The 17,997-nt window shown below is 52.4% G+C and overlaps 1 protein-coding gene across 3 annotated transcripts in view; it reads right to left on the reverse strand.

Annotated features, from left to right (window-relative positions):
* ARHGEF7 (Rho guanine nucleotide exchange factor 7) overlaps positions 1-15,732 on the reverse strand; it is a 130,089-nt gene extending 114,357 nt beyond the window's left edge. For 2 of the 3 annotated variants that reach the window (XM_032402605.1, XM_032402604.1), the window contains exon 1: positions 15,246-15,493. In XM_032402605.1, the coding sequence (XP_032258496.1) occupies positions 15,246-15,410 (165 nt within the window). In that variant the 5' untranslated portion in view covers positions 15,411-15,493. Of the gene's footprint in view, positions 1-15,245 lie in introns of all 3 variants that reach the window. The other variant, XM_032402602.1, reaches the window with a different exon arrangement.
* Positions 15,733-17,997: the final 2,265 nt, after the last annotated feature.

Raw genomic sequence — 17,997 nt, forward strand, 5'->3', positions numbered from 1 at the left:
TGTCTCATCCATTGTAGTAAGTACACCACACAAATGCAAAATGTTAATAGGGGAAAGTGGGAGTACATGGGAATTCTCAGTACTTTCTGCTCGGTTTCCCGGAAACCTAAACTGCTCTAGAAAATAAAGCCTCTTAATTTTTTTTAAGCCAAAGTCCTTACGATGGCTGAGCAGGCCCTGCACAATCTGCTCGCTTGTTCCCCCCGTGAACTCATCAGCCAGCTACTCTCCCCTAGCTCACACGGGCCTCTGCTTTTCCCAGACCTTGCCAGGAAGGCTCTTACCTCAAGACCTTTGCACGGGCTATCTCCCGTGCCTGAAACCCCATCTCCCAGACCTTCACATCACTCCTTTGCTCATATTCGTGGAGCCTTTGTTTAAGTGCCACTTCTCAGCAATGTCTGCCCTAACTGCTGGCACTCCCCACCCCCACATCCTGCTACTTCTCTCCAAAGCACTTATCATGGTCTAACAGGCTATGTGACCTACTTGTGCACTCAGTACTTCCACGGAACATTACCTGCACTCGGAATGAGACGCTCCATATGCAGAGTATTCCGTCTGTCTGGATAAAATGTCAACACCTGGCAGAGCCAAGCATTCAATATACTATCTGTTCAGTAAAAGTGAGGTTGAGCAACGCTGACTGAGCACTTAGGACACAAAAGTAGTATCATTGGTCAAATGTGAGAATCAAATATCTGAGACAGAAACTATTCTTAAAAAACACTTGGAAGTATAACCACCGCAGGCAACATGATACAGAGGAATGAAAGCCAGTCTTGGGTTTTACTGTGAGTCTCAACCTTAACCCTTTCTGTCAGGACCGACAGGTGCATCGAACCACCGCCGGCTCAGCCCGGGGCCAGCTGCCGGCCCTCTCTCTCCAGGGCTGCCCACATTCAGCATCCTGTGTGTTATCAGGGCATCAGTTAGCCGGGAGCTGCCGAGAGCCGCTCTCTGGTTTCAGCTCTCCTCTCTATCACTAAGGAAAATCGCCAGCTCTTTGTCGGGTTTCCCCCTACCCAGCTGGCCTGCGCCCTCGGGCCTCGCCAGGCTCCCTCCGCCCAGCACTTCATGCGGCTGGGCACAAGCCCCGCGTGTTGTCTAGGCTGCCTTATATTCGTTTCCTAAGTGTCACAAAGGAGCCAGAACAAGCCAATGAAGACCTCGTGGGAGTCTGACATTTCAGGGAGGTGGGGAAGAGGCGCACACGGAAGGAGGCGGAGGAGAGGGACAGGAATGAAGGCGGGCGGCTGCAGCTGTGACAGTTCTGCCCGTGTGTCTGTGACGCCCCAAGACAGCGGCTCCCTCCGCGGCCCCAGGCACTTTCCCCAGCTCGGGCTCCGCAAACTCCAGGGACAAGGCCTGTTGTCCCCTGCTTCCATCCTCCGTCCTCCACCGAGGAGCCCATCCAGTTAGTTTTTGTTATTCTCGTTTTCATTTCTGTAATTTCCATTTCTTTTTTATAAGTCCTGTTTCTTTGCTGAGATTTCCCATTTTTTCATTTGTTTCAAGAGAATCTGTCATTGCCGTTTGAAGCCTTTTTAGGATGGCTGCTTGAAAACGTTTGTCCACAATTCCAACGTCCTTTGCCGAAGGAGAAATGGCCGCTGAAGGTCACCTCAGCAATGGCTTCCCGTGACCAGCCTTGGGGTGGGGGAGGCTGTCAGAAACTGTCACTGTTTTCTCCATATTCAGTAACAAAATGATTGACTGGCTCCTTAATTGAAAAGCATAAATTGGAACGAAATCAAGGCACGTGTTCTCGGTATCAGCTGAAGGCCAGCGTGAGCAGCACAGATCCCTCCAGACCTTCAGAGAACAAGGGGTCCCAGTTTAAGGACCACAGGCCCACCACCCCTTAGAAGCAGCCTCATGAGTCACATGAAGCCCTCACTGAAGAATGGCGCTGCCCAGCTACGTTTTGATGGGGCATGCCAGACTCCTGCCGGAGGCCATTCCCAAACCCCACAACCCAACAACACGGGGCCTTCCTTTTCCCTTTACAGCCTGTGTTGCAGAGAAGCCCAGCCTGAAGTCTCTCCGTAGGCTTCAGTGACTTGCGTCCTGTTTAGCCACAGCTCCTCCCAGCCCTAACTCGAAGATTTCAAGGATGTCTCCCTAAGTGCCTGAATTTAAGCAACGCACTCATCAGATCTCATACAGACCTGCTGAGCTTGCTCTCTTCAGATTGTTTCTCTTGTTTATACAAGAATGTTCTAGATGCACAGAAACAGGTGAGGAATCCCATTTTTGAGATAAATTCCAACTGCCCCTTCCAACGCAAGGCAGAATTTCTTTCCAGCCTCTCTACCCCCACATTTCAAAAGCCCATAGGGAAGCAGCGTGGGGTCTGTTCGGTCTTGAACTAACAGGCACTAGATAGGAAGCTTTCCAAGCGTGAGGGGGCAGCCACGTAGGCAAGCAGCCAGTGCTCACCTGTGGAAAAGCCCCCAGGTGATCACACCTCGGTCTCCTGCCTTCTTAAAGGGCCGTGCATACAATCTGGCTGGTCCAGGTTACAGTGTTGCTGGCTGATGAGCTCGGGGGGCTGTCAGTGGTTCTCACACGTGGTCCCCTGGACCGGCAGCATCAGCATGACCTGAGAACCTGTCAGAAACGCAAATTCTCAACACCCACCCAGGCCCACGACATCAGGAACTCCGGGGGGGAGCCCAGCAATCTATTTTTCACAAGCCGTCCAGTGATTCTGATGAGCCTCAAATGTAAGACCCACGTAGCCACCTAAACCCAAGGCACGAACAACGGGATGCCCCTCATGACCTGGAGACAACCCGAAATGCACATGCTAACATTTTGTACATGACGGACCACCTCCAGCTGTAAGAGAAGAAAACCAGCCCGACCCAGGAACTGTCAGCCCAGAAGCTCCTCAACGAGGGAGGCTGTGTACGTGCGCACCACACCCCTTCCCTCAACACCCCCACCCCTGCTCCCAAAAACACTCTCCCAACAGCCTCTCAGAGATAAAGGATCAAGGAAAAAAAAATAACTGGTGGGCTTGCTTCTCCCACACATGGAGACAGACCTGAAAAGTGCATGTTTTACTGCTTTGAATTGGAAAATTAGTACCCAAAAGCTAGACGTTGCTTACATTTATTGTGGTTTAGGAACAATATTCCCACTACATAGCATTTATTCACTTTGATCTCTCCTCCTGCATTTATTATGACATGTAACAAATTGTGAGCAGTTTCCAAATGAGAAAGAGAAAGCAAATCCCAGGAGACACATGTATATTCATAACCTTATAACCTAATACAGACAATCCTCAACTAGAACATGAGCATTCTCAAAACTACATATTGACATCCCGAAACTGCCTTAACTACGACAGATCTGGACTTTCAAAGGCCAGCTGCAAACAGACGTGGCACGGAGCAGGTGTCTTCCAGCAGTTCCTTGTCGAACGGACGGAGACCAGACATTGATACATCTCAGGTAAGACGGAAACCTCCGCCTTGCTCAGCGGCAAGTGCTTGGCCTCCGCTCGCTCGCTGGACTTAAACGAACACCTGGTAAAACACATAGAAAATGAAGGGGGAAATGTGACCGTCGTCTGTCCCTAAAGCTGTGGAAAGGAACACGGTTTTCTAGCATCCTTGTTCAGGCAAAACCAGCTCAAGGTCAACTTCCGTTTACCAGACCTGAAGACAGTGATGAGCACCATGAGGTCCTGCTCTGCCCCCTGAACAGTGGCCGTGAATCCACACACCCAGCACACGAGGGGCTCTGGCCCAGCAGCCGCCCTCGCTGAAGCCGCCCTCGCGGGCTCAGCTCTGCCCCCAACCACCTCTGCCCCCCTCTCTGTCCAGAGCCGTCCCCGCCCTCCCCACTCCACACGGGCGCCCTGGCTCAGTGGCCCATGACCAGGTGCGCACTCGCCTGGGACAGTCCGCGCGTGCCTGCTGCCCGGGGACAAGTGCCCGTGCCCCAGTGCCCATGCCCCACCCTCCCAGCACGCCTCCAGAGCCCTCTGGTTCTCCCTCGCACCCACAGCATACTGGTCATGCTCTTGCCCTGGCTTCCAGTCACCAGGCTCTCTCCGGGCCTCGCCACCTGCTGCCAGGTTCCTCCTTAGCAGCACTGCCCGGGCTGTCCCTGTCCAACTCCCCAAGGCTGGTGCTAGGAAGCTCATCACGGCTACACTTCAGTTCACACCTCTCTCTCTCTCTCTCTCTGTGACTCCCAGATTTACATTCCAGCCCCGTGTCCTCTCTGAGCTCCAACTCCTCCCATTCACCACTGCATCCATTCCGGACCTGGTACCAAGCCTCACGCGCCCCCCAGGCTGCCTCTCACACCAGAGATACCCCATCTCTTCTGTGTGTAGCCAGTACCCCAAGGGCGGTGGGGCTCAGAGCTGCCATGCCCGCCCTGGTCCCCTGAACCCCGCTGAAATCCAGCTCCCAAAGGCTTCATAACCACCTCCCTCTCCACAATGGGCCGCATCCAGTCTGTTTCCAGACTCTGCCTATTGTTTTCAAAATCCACAACCAACCGTGTCATTCTTCCCTTTAAAACTCTAAAAAACATCAAAATCTTTAAGACCCTCTGCCCCGGCCAGCACTGTGGCCACCCAGGCCTTTCCCCATTCCTCCCTCTTATAGCCCACTCGTCCATCAGCACTCAAGGACCACTTCCAGAGAAGAGCCTTCCCCAGACATCACCTGTCCCACCTGCCAAGTATAAACCAGGTTCCTCAGCTAAAACCTGTTCCTTACCCCCAGCACATGTACCTCAATTTGTAAAACAAATTCATACGACCTCTTTAATGTTATTCTCTGCACTAGACAGTCTGCAAGTCTATGTTGTGTCATCCCTGAATCTCCAGAGCTCAGCATAATCCGTGTAGTAGATGTCCAATAAGGATTTGATGAGAAAACAAACAAATCCAGGAACAAATGAGCTCTCAGGGAGTAAATCCCTTCCCCCCATAAAATGCAAGTACACTATTTACCTTTATACATTAAAATTCTATACATGTCTTCTGGATTCACAGTCAGGCTCAAAAGGAGGGGACTGCCAGTAGAATGAACCGAAGCTCCGTTACACACAACAGAAACTTAATGACACACGGGGTGAATACGGCCACGTACACTTAGTGAGCTCTAACAGACGTGCTACGAGATATAACTTAGTGTAACAGACACACCGTGCTCATTTGAAGTGTACGATTTGACAAGTTTTGACGTGTACATTGTGAAACCATCACCAGAATCATGACGAATGTCCCCTCATCCCCAAGGTCTCTTTGTGCCCCTGAAGTGTCCCTAAGCGAGCACTGTAGAGCCCACGGCATTTTCTAGAATTTTATGTACACAGACTCATACAGGGTGTACTTTTTGACCCAGCTTCTCTACCCGGTATAATTTTCATCCCTCTTAGAGTATTCACTTTTATTGCTTAGTATTAGATAGTATGGATACACCATACTTTATCCATTCACCAGGTGAGAAACATCTGGGCTGTGTCCAGTTTGTGGCTATTAAAAATAAAATTGCAAAAAATAAATTAAAAAAACAAAGTTGCTATGAACATTTGTGCATAAGACTTGGTACAGGCATATTTCCATTTCTTTGAGTCAATACTTAGAAATGGAACGCCTAAGGGGCGCCTGGGTGGCTCAGTCAGTTAAGCCCCCAACTCTTGATTTCAGCTCAGGTCGTGATCTCAGGGTCGTGAGATCGGGCCCCACATGGGGCTCCGTGCTCAGTGGGGAGTCTGCCAGAGATTCTCTCCCTCTCCCTCTCCCCCACCCAACTCACGCTCTCTCTCCCTCTCTCTCAAATAAATAAATAAAATCTTAAAAAAAATAAAAAAGAAAGAAATGGAATGGAATGGAATGGCTAAGCCACTTGGTAGATGTATAATAGTGCAAGAAACTGACAAGCTGCTTTCCAGAGCCATTATAGGGTTTTCTGTTCCCACCGGCAATGGATGGGGGCTCCAGGTGCTCCACATCCTCATTGACACGGGGTATGATCAGTCTTACACTCTAACCACTCCAGCAGGTGCACAGTGGTGCCCCGCAGCAGTTTCAGGTTGCATTTCCCTCGTGACTAGTGCCGTCCAGCATCTTTCCTGTGCTGGTCACTTGCTCACCTTCTCTGGTGAAGTGTCTGCTCAAGCCATTTGTCCATTCTTTAAATTGGGTTCTTTGTTTCCTTATTATTGAGTGCGGAGTATTCCTTATGTATCCTGGATATAAGTCCTTCTTTTTTTTTTTTTAATTTTTATTTATTTATTTAACAGAGAGAGACACAGCGAGAGAGGGAACACAAGCAGGGGGAGCGGGAGAGGGAGAAGCAGGCTTCCCGCCGAACAGAGAGCCCGATGCGGGGCTCCATCCCAGGATCCTGGAACCACGACCTGAGCCGAAGGCAGACGCTTAACAACTGAGTCACCCAGGCGCCCCTGGATATAAGTCCTTCTTAATTGTTTGGTAAAATTCACCAGTGAGGCCATGTGGCCTGGAATTTTCTTTATGACAAGCTTTTTAACTACTTTAAATTCTTTACTAGATGTCGGGCTACTAAGGTCATCCATTTCCTCTTGAATGTGTTTTCCATGGAAATTGTACATTTTATCTAAGCTGTAGAACTGACTGGCATAAAAATGTTCATACTATCCCATTATTATCTTTTTAGTATCTGGAGAACTCATAGTGATTCTTCATATTGGTCATTTGTGTCTTCTTTCCTTTTTTCCTGATCATTCTAAGAGGTTTTTCAATTTTATTGATTTCCTCAAAGAACTAGATTTTGGTTTTGTTGATCTTCTCTGGCAGATTTGTTTTCTATTTTACTGATTCCCATTCTGTTCTTTATTATTCTCTTTCATATATTACTTAGAGTTTAATTTGCCCATATTCTTCTAGCTTCTTAAAGTAGACATTGCATTATAGACAACAAAAGCATTATGTGTAAGGTACTCACCTAGCTCACTCCCAGAGTATTTTTTAACAATTCATAAGCAGATGCTTAAGACTCACACAAAATAAAATACAGTTACTATTATTATCCGAAGAACCAACCTTGGATTGCTGACATGGTAGTTACTCGGACCCAATCTAAGCAGATGCACTTTGTCGGAGATGCGATAAATGAACTCCGATTCTTCTCCATTTGTCACCAGGTGACAGGGTGGAAGACACTCAATTCCAGTCTCTTGTCACTTACAAGTACAGTGGTACTTTCTGGAAGTTTAACCTTCACCACAAGCCTGTCCAGAATTTGACCACATCCTATTTAGAGAGCTTGTTTTCAAAAGAAACAAAAATGCATTAACAAACAGGAAAACTGTGACCAGAAAATGTCATGTTTCCATGAGAAGAAATCTGTGACCAGCACCAGTGTTTATGACTGCCTGAACGAGGCAACTGCTTCAGCCCCACAGAAAAGATGCCAAGGAGGTTACTCCAGAAATAAAGGCCTGGAATCAGATTCTAGGTGTCCTGGTGGTCTCCTGGGGCACCACCAGCAGAGGCCATTCATCCCAGGAAGGCCCTCTAAAACTGCTAATTCTCCGGCAAAACCACTATAACACTCTTCCTTAACATGACAACAAATTCATAACCTTTCGGCATGCAACAGGCTTTTTCAGAAACCCAGTATTTCTGACAAAAGACTTCTGAATGAATTTGCTAGCTGCAGATGGATACTAAAAAGTCTCTCGTAAACAAAGTATTTTACGGACAGGAAATAGGTAGGAATGCATCTTCTTGGCATAGGAGCTCAGCAGTGAGTCACACAAAAGTGAGGGAGAAAGGCCATCATGGGCCAGAGTATTTACAAATAACCAAGAACTAGAGTGTTTTAAAGAAGGTGTTGCTAACGAATATCATACCGCCACAACCAGACTTCGTTGCAAGAAACTATGCAAATCCAAAGCCAACTCGGAACTGTGGATTCCCATTTTAGGCTGAAGCAATTTAATATAAACTAGAAGAAGCTTAAATTGCTACACTTTGGTTCTGGATTACATACACCTTGTTTGGAGACTACATTAAGAATATTTCTGACCCAGGGCGCCTGGGTGGCTCAGCTGGTTAAGCTTCTGGCTTCAGCTCAGGTCGTGATCCCAGGGTCCTGGGATCGAGCCCCGCATCAGGCTCCCTGCTCGGCGGGAAGCCTGCTTCTCCCTCTCCCACTCCCCCTGCTTGTGTTCCCTCTCGCTCTGTGTCTCTCTCTGTCAAATAAATAAAATATTTTTAAAAAATAAAAAAATTTTAAAAAATATTTTTGACCCCTCTTTAAAAAGCTGCTCCAAGTGTAATAAAAATTAAAGTTCTGTACAAAATAACAACTTCACTCTCCAGCCTTGGACCCAATACCTACTGCCCCAGTGAGGCTGCACAAAAAGTGAGGCTGCCACGAAACCTCGGTGGCAGGCTGAAGTGAGCGTCTCTTTCTGTCCATGGGGCTACGGGTCAGACGGCAGTCCTTCGGGTCATGGGTGGGCGTGCTGGGGCAGCAGCTCCGCCCGTCTCGGCTGGGCTCCCTCCAGGGCGGGCAGGCTGCAGCGGCGGCCGGCGGCCTCAGCGAGGACAGCCGAGCCCTCTGCCAGGTGCCCTCCCATCCCTCGGCATCCAGGGCCGGGCCGTCTGCGGGGTGGCGGCAGGTCTGAGAGAGCGCAGAAACTCGCCAAGCCTCCCGGAGCCTCGGCTAGGTCCTAGCACCCGTCACGTCAGCCACAGCCCATCGGCCAAAACGAGGCAAGGCCAGCCTGGGACTCGAGAGGGGAGAAGACGGGCTTCATCTGTGGACGTGAGGGGAACTGCCAGGTCACTCTCCACAGGGCGTGGCGACAGCGAAGCCTGAACAAGTGGGGCCACTCCTGTAATCTCCGTGCCCTAGGAGGCTGGCCTCTGCGGAGGCTGGCCTCTGGGCATCGCTGCCCCAGCACGGTCCTCAGACCCCACTCGTGCGCACTACAGCGTGGGTCACCCTCCGCACACGGTGCAGTACACACTTACACAAGCACACGCCACGGACGTCAGCTGACTCATCTGTACAATGATGGGTCTGGGCAGGATAGCGTCCTGAGAACTCCTTCACCCGGAGAATCCACAAGTGCTTTACGCTTGAGACCCACGGTTTCTCTGAGGACCCTCCGGGAAAGGTGACACGGGTGACATGCACGTGTGTCTGTGTGTGTGATGTGTAGGCCAGCACGCACACGGTGGGAAGCCAATCTGTACGTATTTCCACAAATCCCACTTAAATGCCCCCACCTTTCCCCTTGGCCTTCAGAGTCCAGCAGACACAGCACCATCCTGCAAAAACACGGCTGAGAACGACCAGTTTGGGTCATAAAACTTTTAAAATTCAGAGCTAAATTTCGAAATATAAAAACAGCAGGAAATGAATGTTCCTAACCTAACTGGGGAGAACTGATGGCGGGAAAGGCCAGAAGTCACACACGGGGGACACAGGGCCCAGGGCCGGCCCCAACACCCTCCCTCCGCGCACGGTGGCGGTCCAGGCCCTTCCGTGCACGCGGCTCTGTGAGTGTGAAACCCGAGCCTCCGGCTGGGCCCTCTGCCCCCTCGGAGCTACAGCAGCCGTGTGCTCGGCAGCTGCGCGGGGCCTGGCGCTCAACACGGGGTCCCAGAAGCCAAATTCAGGGGTCCCACCAGCCCGACAATGGCGGTCTGTCGGGGGGAGGGGAGGGGCCGTCAGCCCCCTAAAGTTGCAAGAATCTGCCCATTGTGAGAATTAGAAAGTATTCCTGGATTTGAGCGGCCTTGAGGTTCCAATCCTGGCTTACAAGTTTTCCTGGCCACAGCAGGAAACGTTTTCAGGGTCAATTCATAAAATAATCACACCTACTGTGTACTGAGGACCTACTCTGTGCGCAGCACTGCACGAAACCCCTCACGTCCACTCCCTTACCCCCTTAATGACCCTATTGCCCCAGGAGCCCATTCCCTTCAGGCAGGTATCATTAATCCAGTGTTTGAGTGGAAATTAAGACTCAAAGAAATTAGAGAAGTTGCCCCAGGTCACACAGCAAATGGGTGACTCTGGAACACATATGGGGACCACCCCTCTTAAGAGTGGCTCTGGGAGGGCCCAGTGGGTCTTGGGGGCCCCTGGCAGAGTTGAGTGCCCAAGAGACGCTGTGCCTTTGCCACCTTCTACCGACGATGACGCACCCCCGGGCGATTCCAAGCCGGAGGAGCAGGGACGGGCCCTCCGGAGACAGTGCTAGACGTGCCCCTGGTCCGTGCGCATACAGCCCGCTGTTTCACAGCTCCGTAGAGACGCGCACCAGTAAACCCAGGGTCCGCAAGGCCCGGGGGCCCCTGAGGACGACCAGATGCCAGAGCAGGAGCCCACCGGATTCCTCAGGGCTGACCTCCCGTGGGAGACGAGAGAGAACGGGCAAAGGAACGTCCCGACCAGGCGGCAGCCTGAGGGCGGTGCTCTCCCGAGCTACCTGTCCTCGTCCCAGGTGTGGCGGAGCTCCCCGCGAACCAGGCAGGAGCGTGGCTCCCATCCCGACAGCCCCAGCAGCAGGCACCCCTGGGCTGGACTCTTCTGCCCCCGAGTGCTGTCTGGGCAACATGGGCACGGCAGGCTGCTGGGCCCCCGTGTTCTCGCCTGGGAGACGGGGGTGACACGAGGTGCGACACGAGGTGCCCCGGAGAAGCAGCTCAGCACCCTGTCAGCACCGCGGGGCACACCGTTTCTTTACGAGAGACGTATCCAGAGGTGAGGCGGGCGTGCTCGAGGGAAGGAGGGAGGGAGGCCACTGCGGGCACTATTTCTATTAATAGAATGAGGTCCTGGCACAGCACCAATGCCAGACTCTCCCGGAGGACTGAGAGGCCGCTGCCCGGGACCGCAGGCCCTCTTGCTCCCCCTGCGCTCCCAAACCCAAGTCAGATGTCCCTGAGTGAGCACACCACGGGCCGGGCCAGGCCACGGCGCTAGTGTGGCTCTTGGCGAATCACTCTCCGCGTCCCCCGTCTACACCGAATGCAGGTTTGTCTGCTTTACTGTGGAATGAGCCAACAAATGCAGTGAATTTCCTCCTGCTCTGGGCCTAAAGCCCAAAACAAGAATCGCCCTGGTGCGGGGCTGAGAGAGGACTTTAAAATCATGTGCTTCAAAAGCAGATGTTTATTATTACACTAACTATTCTGGAAGCTTTGTTTCATTAGAAGGAATTTGATAGAACCAATAATTCAGTTTGCAAAGTTTAAAGAAGGCTCCTTAAAAACACAGTCAGGACATACCGTGTTCTGTAAGTTTTCTCTACGAGTGCTTTCCCAGGCGACCAACCGGGACTTACAAACGGTGACAGGGTGTGGGCTTTGGAATCTCGACTCCGGAGCCAGCCCCTCGCCAGCATGCCACCCTGCCTGCGCTGACCTCATCCTCAGGGCGAAGGGCCCAGGAAGAGGCAAGCTCCCCACAGTGGGCGCTCAGAACTGCTGTCCAGCGGCCGCTGACCTCACCCCCTCCCCGACCCAGCCCCAGAAGTCCCAGCACTGATCAGAATGCCGGCCACACATCAATCAGGAAAAAGCCATTTTTCCTCCTACGTCATATCCGAATTCGCTGATTTTCTGCACACCTGCAGAAGACCACCTAGGTTGCCAGATGGCAGTCTGAGGAAATGCAAACCATATTCTAATCCACATGTCGGAGAAACCGTCAGAGGCGGGGCCGCTCAAACTCCTTAATTCCTGCTCCTTTGCAGGTACAGCTGACTTTCTGACTTCGTTTCCTTCGGCCTCACACCGCTCCTGTTTTCACGGCTTCCTCCTGCTGTCCCCAAAGAACCTGTTGGTCCTTTTATCTCCCACAGACAGCATCTGGCACCCTGCAAGCAGGTACCTAGTGAATAAATTGGGTTCAGATTTATTATGTGACTTACTATGGGTTGGATTGTGTCCCCCCAAATTCCTATGTTCAAGTTCTAACCCCCAGAAGCCCAGGACGTGACCTCATTCAGAAACAAGGTCGCTGCAGATGTGACTGGTTAAGTTGAGGTCACACTGGGGTCAGGTGGTCCTAATCCAATGACGGTGTCCTTATAAAAGAGGAGGTGAGGACACAGCAGAGACCACAGGGAACGCCGTGGGGACTCTGGGCGTGTGCTGGACCCCCTTCCCCAGCACCTTCCGAGGGAGCATGGGCCTGCCCGCACCCCGATCCTGGGCCTGCGCCTCCAGGACTGGGAGAGAGCAGGTGCGTGGTGCAGCCCGCCCAGGCTGGGGCTCTGTTACGGCCCCAGGACACAGACACCCAGCCTGACAACTTAACCCAATCTAAATGCTCACATAGACACCCAGGACATCTAGCAAGACAAGAAGGTAGCAGGACTTTCAACTGTGATCCACAGATGTGGATGGAGGGAGCATCTCCCTGGAGCACATTACCCATCAGTGCGTGTTCTGTGCTCTGGGGCCCAGGGAGAAAGAACCAGGCTCCCTGAGATTCTCGCACTGACTCAAGCAACTCCATGCGCCATGTCCATAAGCAAAACTAAAGCAGTGTGTCATGACTCCCATCACATCAATGCGTTTATTAGTGATGGTCCGCCCTCTAAAACTTGTACATCTTGATTTCACCCTCTGACAAAACGTCTAAAAAATGTTTAAAGTGGGAATTCATGAGCTCCAGGTAGCAGGGCTCCCTGGATTCTGCAGCCTTTGTGTGTTCCCATCCCAGGAGGGATGAGTGTGAGCAGGTCAGCAAAACGTCCCGGCCATTACTGGAGAAAATCAAAGCGCAAGAGCTTCATACACGGAGATCCGGGAAACCATGTAATCCCACTTTGTCTCCCCTAGAGCAGAGAACGTGTCGGCGGCAATAATGGAGAGTGTCTCTTTTCTGAACTGCTTGGGTAAAGAGTGTATTCACCGCGCGCCCCCACCACCAACCCCCCCCCCCCGCCCCTAACCTTCCGCCTTAAGAAAAGCAGATGCATCAAGGGGAACCCGAACAGAAAACTTTTACAGTCTGAACCGAAATGAATGTCCTCGTGGTTCTCCACCCCTTTTACTGGCTCTGAAGTAGAACAAATGAACATAACGCAAGAAGCACATTAGTAAATGTTTTCTTAATGAAAGGCACATGGGAAACCCGAGCCACCCCAAACTTTCCTTCACTCCCTGCCCTCCCCAGTCTCATGGTCTGTTTCCAACTGTGATGCTGCAAGCTGCTCACACCACATGAACCAGTCGTCAGGGTGTCCATGTGGCAAACTGGGGTCAAGTGAAGGCCCTTTCAACTCCCCATAAATATTCAGTGAGGTTTCCAAACGCTCGCACAGTTGGGTGAAAGCTGCCCCCCGTCTGCTTTGGGGCTCACAGTATTTGGTGTGCAAGCTCAAAGAAATACCTCTGCTTAAGAAATGCAGCAGCTCATGAAACTTCAGAAACCCCAGGTTTTTTAGAGGCAGAGACTGGCTAATATTTTACTCCAAAAACCTACCTTTGAACCAGAGAATCAGGAGCTCTGTCTATAATTTGTGCCTTGACGTGAAACTTGCATTGTGGCAGTGTTAGTCGGAGCCGCGGGGAGGGGGACAGTGGCAGTTGGGCTCCTGCAAGCTAAACCCTGTATTCACTCCTCACTCCTCCCCTCCTTTTAGGAGGGTGGAAGGAGTGCTACAGTTCTGAAAGCAAATCTCAGAATGTACAAGAAAACGATGATTGAAGTCTGCCAATCAAAGTCATGCAGTTATTAAGCCAAATAACATGCATTGATAGTGACATGTTTTTATCCAGACAGCAGACGAAGTTTCTTAAAGCTTCGCTCTCGGTCATGGACAGCATTTTGTAGAAGCCTGTTTGGGTGAACCGAGCGTGCATCCTCGTGCCCTGCAACATCTGTCTTTTATTACCAGACGTCCTGATATCCAGATGGCAGCAAAGTATTCTGAGTGCCCTGAAACGGATTCAGCTCCTTATTCCTGTCTTAAATCATAATTTTATTGTGACATCAGGTTCGCTTACAAGTAACATTTTTATTTCCTGGACAGACAGGCAGCTCTTCACTCTAATACAGATTCTGTTTCCATATATACGTCCCAAGTAAGAAAAATACCTGAAACTAGTATGCATGCAAAATTCATATGAAATAAAACCTTTTCTGACCCTTAAAACGCAGCACCAAAACATGCACAAACTTCTAAGATTAAACGTTTTACTTTTTCAAGTCACCTAATTAACATTTTATTAGCAAAGTGTCCGTGTGCAGTTAGGACCAATACAACCCCATTTAAAAAATTAAAGTTTTTTTTCCCCCTAATTATGCTGTGCTTCAGCTTCTACATTTAACACCTTTTAAGTAACTGTTGATCTTAAGATTCTGCACTGGCAAAAAAAAAAAAAAAAAAAAAAAAAAAGGATAAAACTGCAGTGTTTCTGAAATACAGGGATACCTCGTTTTTTAAAAGCACTTCTACGCCCCGGCCCCTGCTTTGTCAGTGTGTGTGAGAGGAAAGCAAACTTTAATCACTCACAGAGGCCAGGGTCAAGGTTCACACTCCAGCCCCGGGGAAACCACCAGCCACCGAGAGAGAAGCAGGGTCTGCGGGACTAGGGATTCTGTTCAAAATCAGGTACGGACCTGAAAACGAAATCTAGAATCGTAAGCCAGCCTCGAAGAGTGCCAGGACTTTCGGGGTTTGCCCTCCTCTGGGCTTGGAGACGTGCGGAATTCCCTCGTGGGGAAGGCAGCAGCTCCTGTCACAGGCCGGCCCTCGGCTATTGATTACTGCATCTTTTAAAAATGCACAGCAATCGCTCGATGAGGCAGAGGTGAAACTCTCCCGCGATGCCACCACCAAGAACTGTTCGAACAAAGCCTGGGAGGAAGCCGCGCGCGGCGCCGGAGCACGGTCCTCTGCGCGGGTCACGGCCAGGGGCGCCTCCACCTCGGGGCGGAGCGGAGCCGCCGCCCCCCTTGCCCGCGGCCTCCCCGCGGTCGCCCCCCGGACGCGGCCGGGCCCCCTCGTCCAGCCGCACCGCACACAATGGCGCCCCGAGCTCCCGCCACCCGGGCCTCGCGCCGCCTGCGCGCCCCCCGCGCGGGCCGCGTTCCCGGGTCCGCGCACAAAGGAGGCGCGTGGGCTCCTCCGCGCCCCGCGACCCCGCGCCCGCGCGTCTCCGCGCACCCCCGGCCGCGGCGGGAAGCAGGCGCGGCGCCCACCGCCCGGGGCCTGTGCGCCGCGGGGGCGCGAGCGCGGGCGCCACTTACTTTGTCGATGGTCCCGGGCAGCAGGCGCTCCAGCAGCCTGCAGAGGACCACCCCGTCCTTCAGAGACGCCTGCAGGAAGCCCTCCGGGTCCGAGATGGTTTTCTTGGGCGACTCCAGCACCCCCAAGGTGATGAGCCACGTAACGGTCTGCTCGGCGGAATTCATAGCGGCGGCGCGCCCGGCCTCCCCGCGCCGCGAGCCCGTCTGGGCGCCGTTCACCTCGGAGCGGCCGCGGCCCGGCCGGCTGCGCCCCCCGCCCCCTCCGGCTCGCCCATGGGGAGGCCGGCCCGGCGATTGGCTCGGGCGGCGCCGCGGTCCGGCCGGCTCGCGCTGCCTCGCGTGCGTCCTGGCCGACTGTCAAGTGCCTTTTCATTAGATGCACATGAACCTGCGGCGGCCGCCCGGCGCCGCCCCCGCCGCCGCCTCCCGGCTCCCAGCCGCCGCCGCCGATGACATCACCGCGAGGAGAAGAAAAGACGCGGCGCTGAAGCGGCCCCGCGCCGGCCGGCGGCACACGCACCCCGCGCTCGGGCCCGCCGTGCGCCCCGCCGCGCGCCCCCGCCCCGGCCCGGCCGTGCGCGCCCACCTGCGCCGCCGTGCCCTCCGGAGGCGCCGGCCGCCTTAACCGTTTGCGCCCCGCGGGCCCCGCGCACGCCCTGCGGACGCCAGAGCGCGCCAGGAGGCCCCCGCGCCGGCCCTTGCTCGGACGACGCGGAACCTTATTGATTTTCTTAATCACCAATGCTTCGAGTATTAAGTGCTTCCCAGAATGCTCTTTTGATTTTTGCCAGTTTTATTTCGGGCGGGGGGGGGGCGGTGCTGAAAACGAGACGTTTGCTTCTCCCCGCCACTTTGCAAGCCAGCGATTACAGAGCACAAATGATCATTAAATCTGTGAGCAGATGGGCCTAATTCGGGGAGGAATTGATTTCCCGGGAGCTGCTGCGATCCTTGGGGACAGGGACGCCCGGAGAGCGCGGCGCGCCGGTGTTATGCGTGCCGCCTGCCGGGAGGCCTGCTCCCGCGCGCGTGACCTCAGCGCCCGCCAGGCTGTCCCCCTCCGCAGGACCAGCAACCTTGGAGTGACCCCACTGGAAACTGAGGGTGGCGTTTGGAGCACCGTGGGAGGAAGCTCAGGAAAGCAGCAGAGCCTGAACTGTGTATGTGTCTGTGGCCGGGAAGGAAGGACTGAGAACGCCCCCGTCCAAACAGGCCACTTGGCCGGAAGATGCTCGGTTGGCCATGGGGCTGTGAGTGCACGCCCCAGACTGGAAGAACTCGGACATCCAGCTGTCCCACAGTGACTTGGACGCATGCATATGACCAAAGGAGAGAGCCCCTTCTTACAGGAAGGAGGCGTAAAGGAGACTGCCCCGTACACGTGTGTCCCTTTACTCCGTCCACAGTCCCGAGGGCTTTCCCTGCTTGCTTCCCCGAAGGCCTTTGGCAGTTTAAAACAGCATTAGCGGAGCTTACTGTATGCCAGGCACATATTTAGTCCACTTAATGACAAAGGCTAGAAGCCATATAAAAGTTTTTAAAAATAGAGGCTTAACTCCCTCTTTCTTTGCCTTCGGTAGTCCAGAGGACTTCGATGGCAGTCATGAATTGCATGGATTTCCAGCTTTGAGCTGAGCAGCTACATTTGCAAACACACATTGAAAGGGCGGCCACATCCTCGGTGGCCATAGTTACCTCTTGTTGAGCTCACCAGGGCTCTGCCAGAGCTCCTTCCTGGCATCACGTCACACCATCATTAGTACAGTCTTACAAAGTTTGTCTCCTCGTCCCCATTGTACCACACCCGAGTGGTAGAGAGATGGGACGCAACACATCACCTGTTTCTAGACAGCTTCTCTATACGCTTTCCAGCAAACAGAGCAGGTAAGAGTTTTGTTAAGGTCTGTGCCCAAAGACCCTATCAACAAAGGGGTATTGGGGCCCCTGGGTGGCTCAGTCGGTTAAGGGTCTGCCTTCAGCTCAGGTCTTGATCTCAGGGTCCTGGGATCAAGCCCCGCATCAGGCTCCCTGCTCAGTGGGAAGCCTGCTTCTCCCTCTCCCGCTGCTTGTGTTCCCTCTCTCTCTTTCTCTCTCTCTCTCTCTCTCTGTTAAATAAATAAATAAAATCTTAAAAAAAAACACACACAAAGGGGTATTGACCTAAGCATGGTTGTCCACTGAGATTCCTGTTTACTCTCATTACTGCTGAATTGAAGAAATAATTTAGAATACAGCCATTACAATTTCAAATTACATTAAGTTGGGTCTGGTGCTTATAATCTGATAAACAAGACTAAGATTCAACTTGACTCAACCAAATAATCCTAAAGAAAGGCAGCTCTAGGGAGTGGCATTAGGTGACCAATAACTGGGCAGCCAATTATTGTCAGAAGGGAGACCCACACAGAAGGGAGACCCACTGTAACTGATCTTAGAAGTCCCTGAACATTTCAATGTGGCTACTGGTGGCATTCTTTTACCTTGGATGGACATTTATTTCAAAAAAGTTTACTTGGAAGGGATTCATTCTAGAAAGTAACATTTTTCAAAGCTAGGTGTTTTTAGGTGTTTGAGCTATTTTAGTATCCAAGGTGTGCATTTGGTTAAACTTACCATTTTTCCAAGTTCCTATTACAGAAGGCACGGGCTGTGGAGAAGAACTCATTGTTCTGTTGGGTTGGAGCCAGTTAAGACTGTTGTCGAGAGAGGATTTTGGTCCTGTCTGTGGATGCTCTTTGACTCCCCCCAGAAG

The sequence above is a fragment of the Phoca vitulina genome, unplaced genomic scaffold (assembly GCF_004348235.1).
Source record: "Phoca vitulina isolate PV1807 unplaced genomic scaffold, GSC_HSeal_1.0 scaffold5, whole genome shotgun sequence".
NCBI classification, from domain to species: Eukaryota; Metazoa; Chordata; class Mammalia; order Carnivora; family Phocidae; genus Phoca; species Phoca vitulina.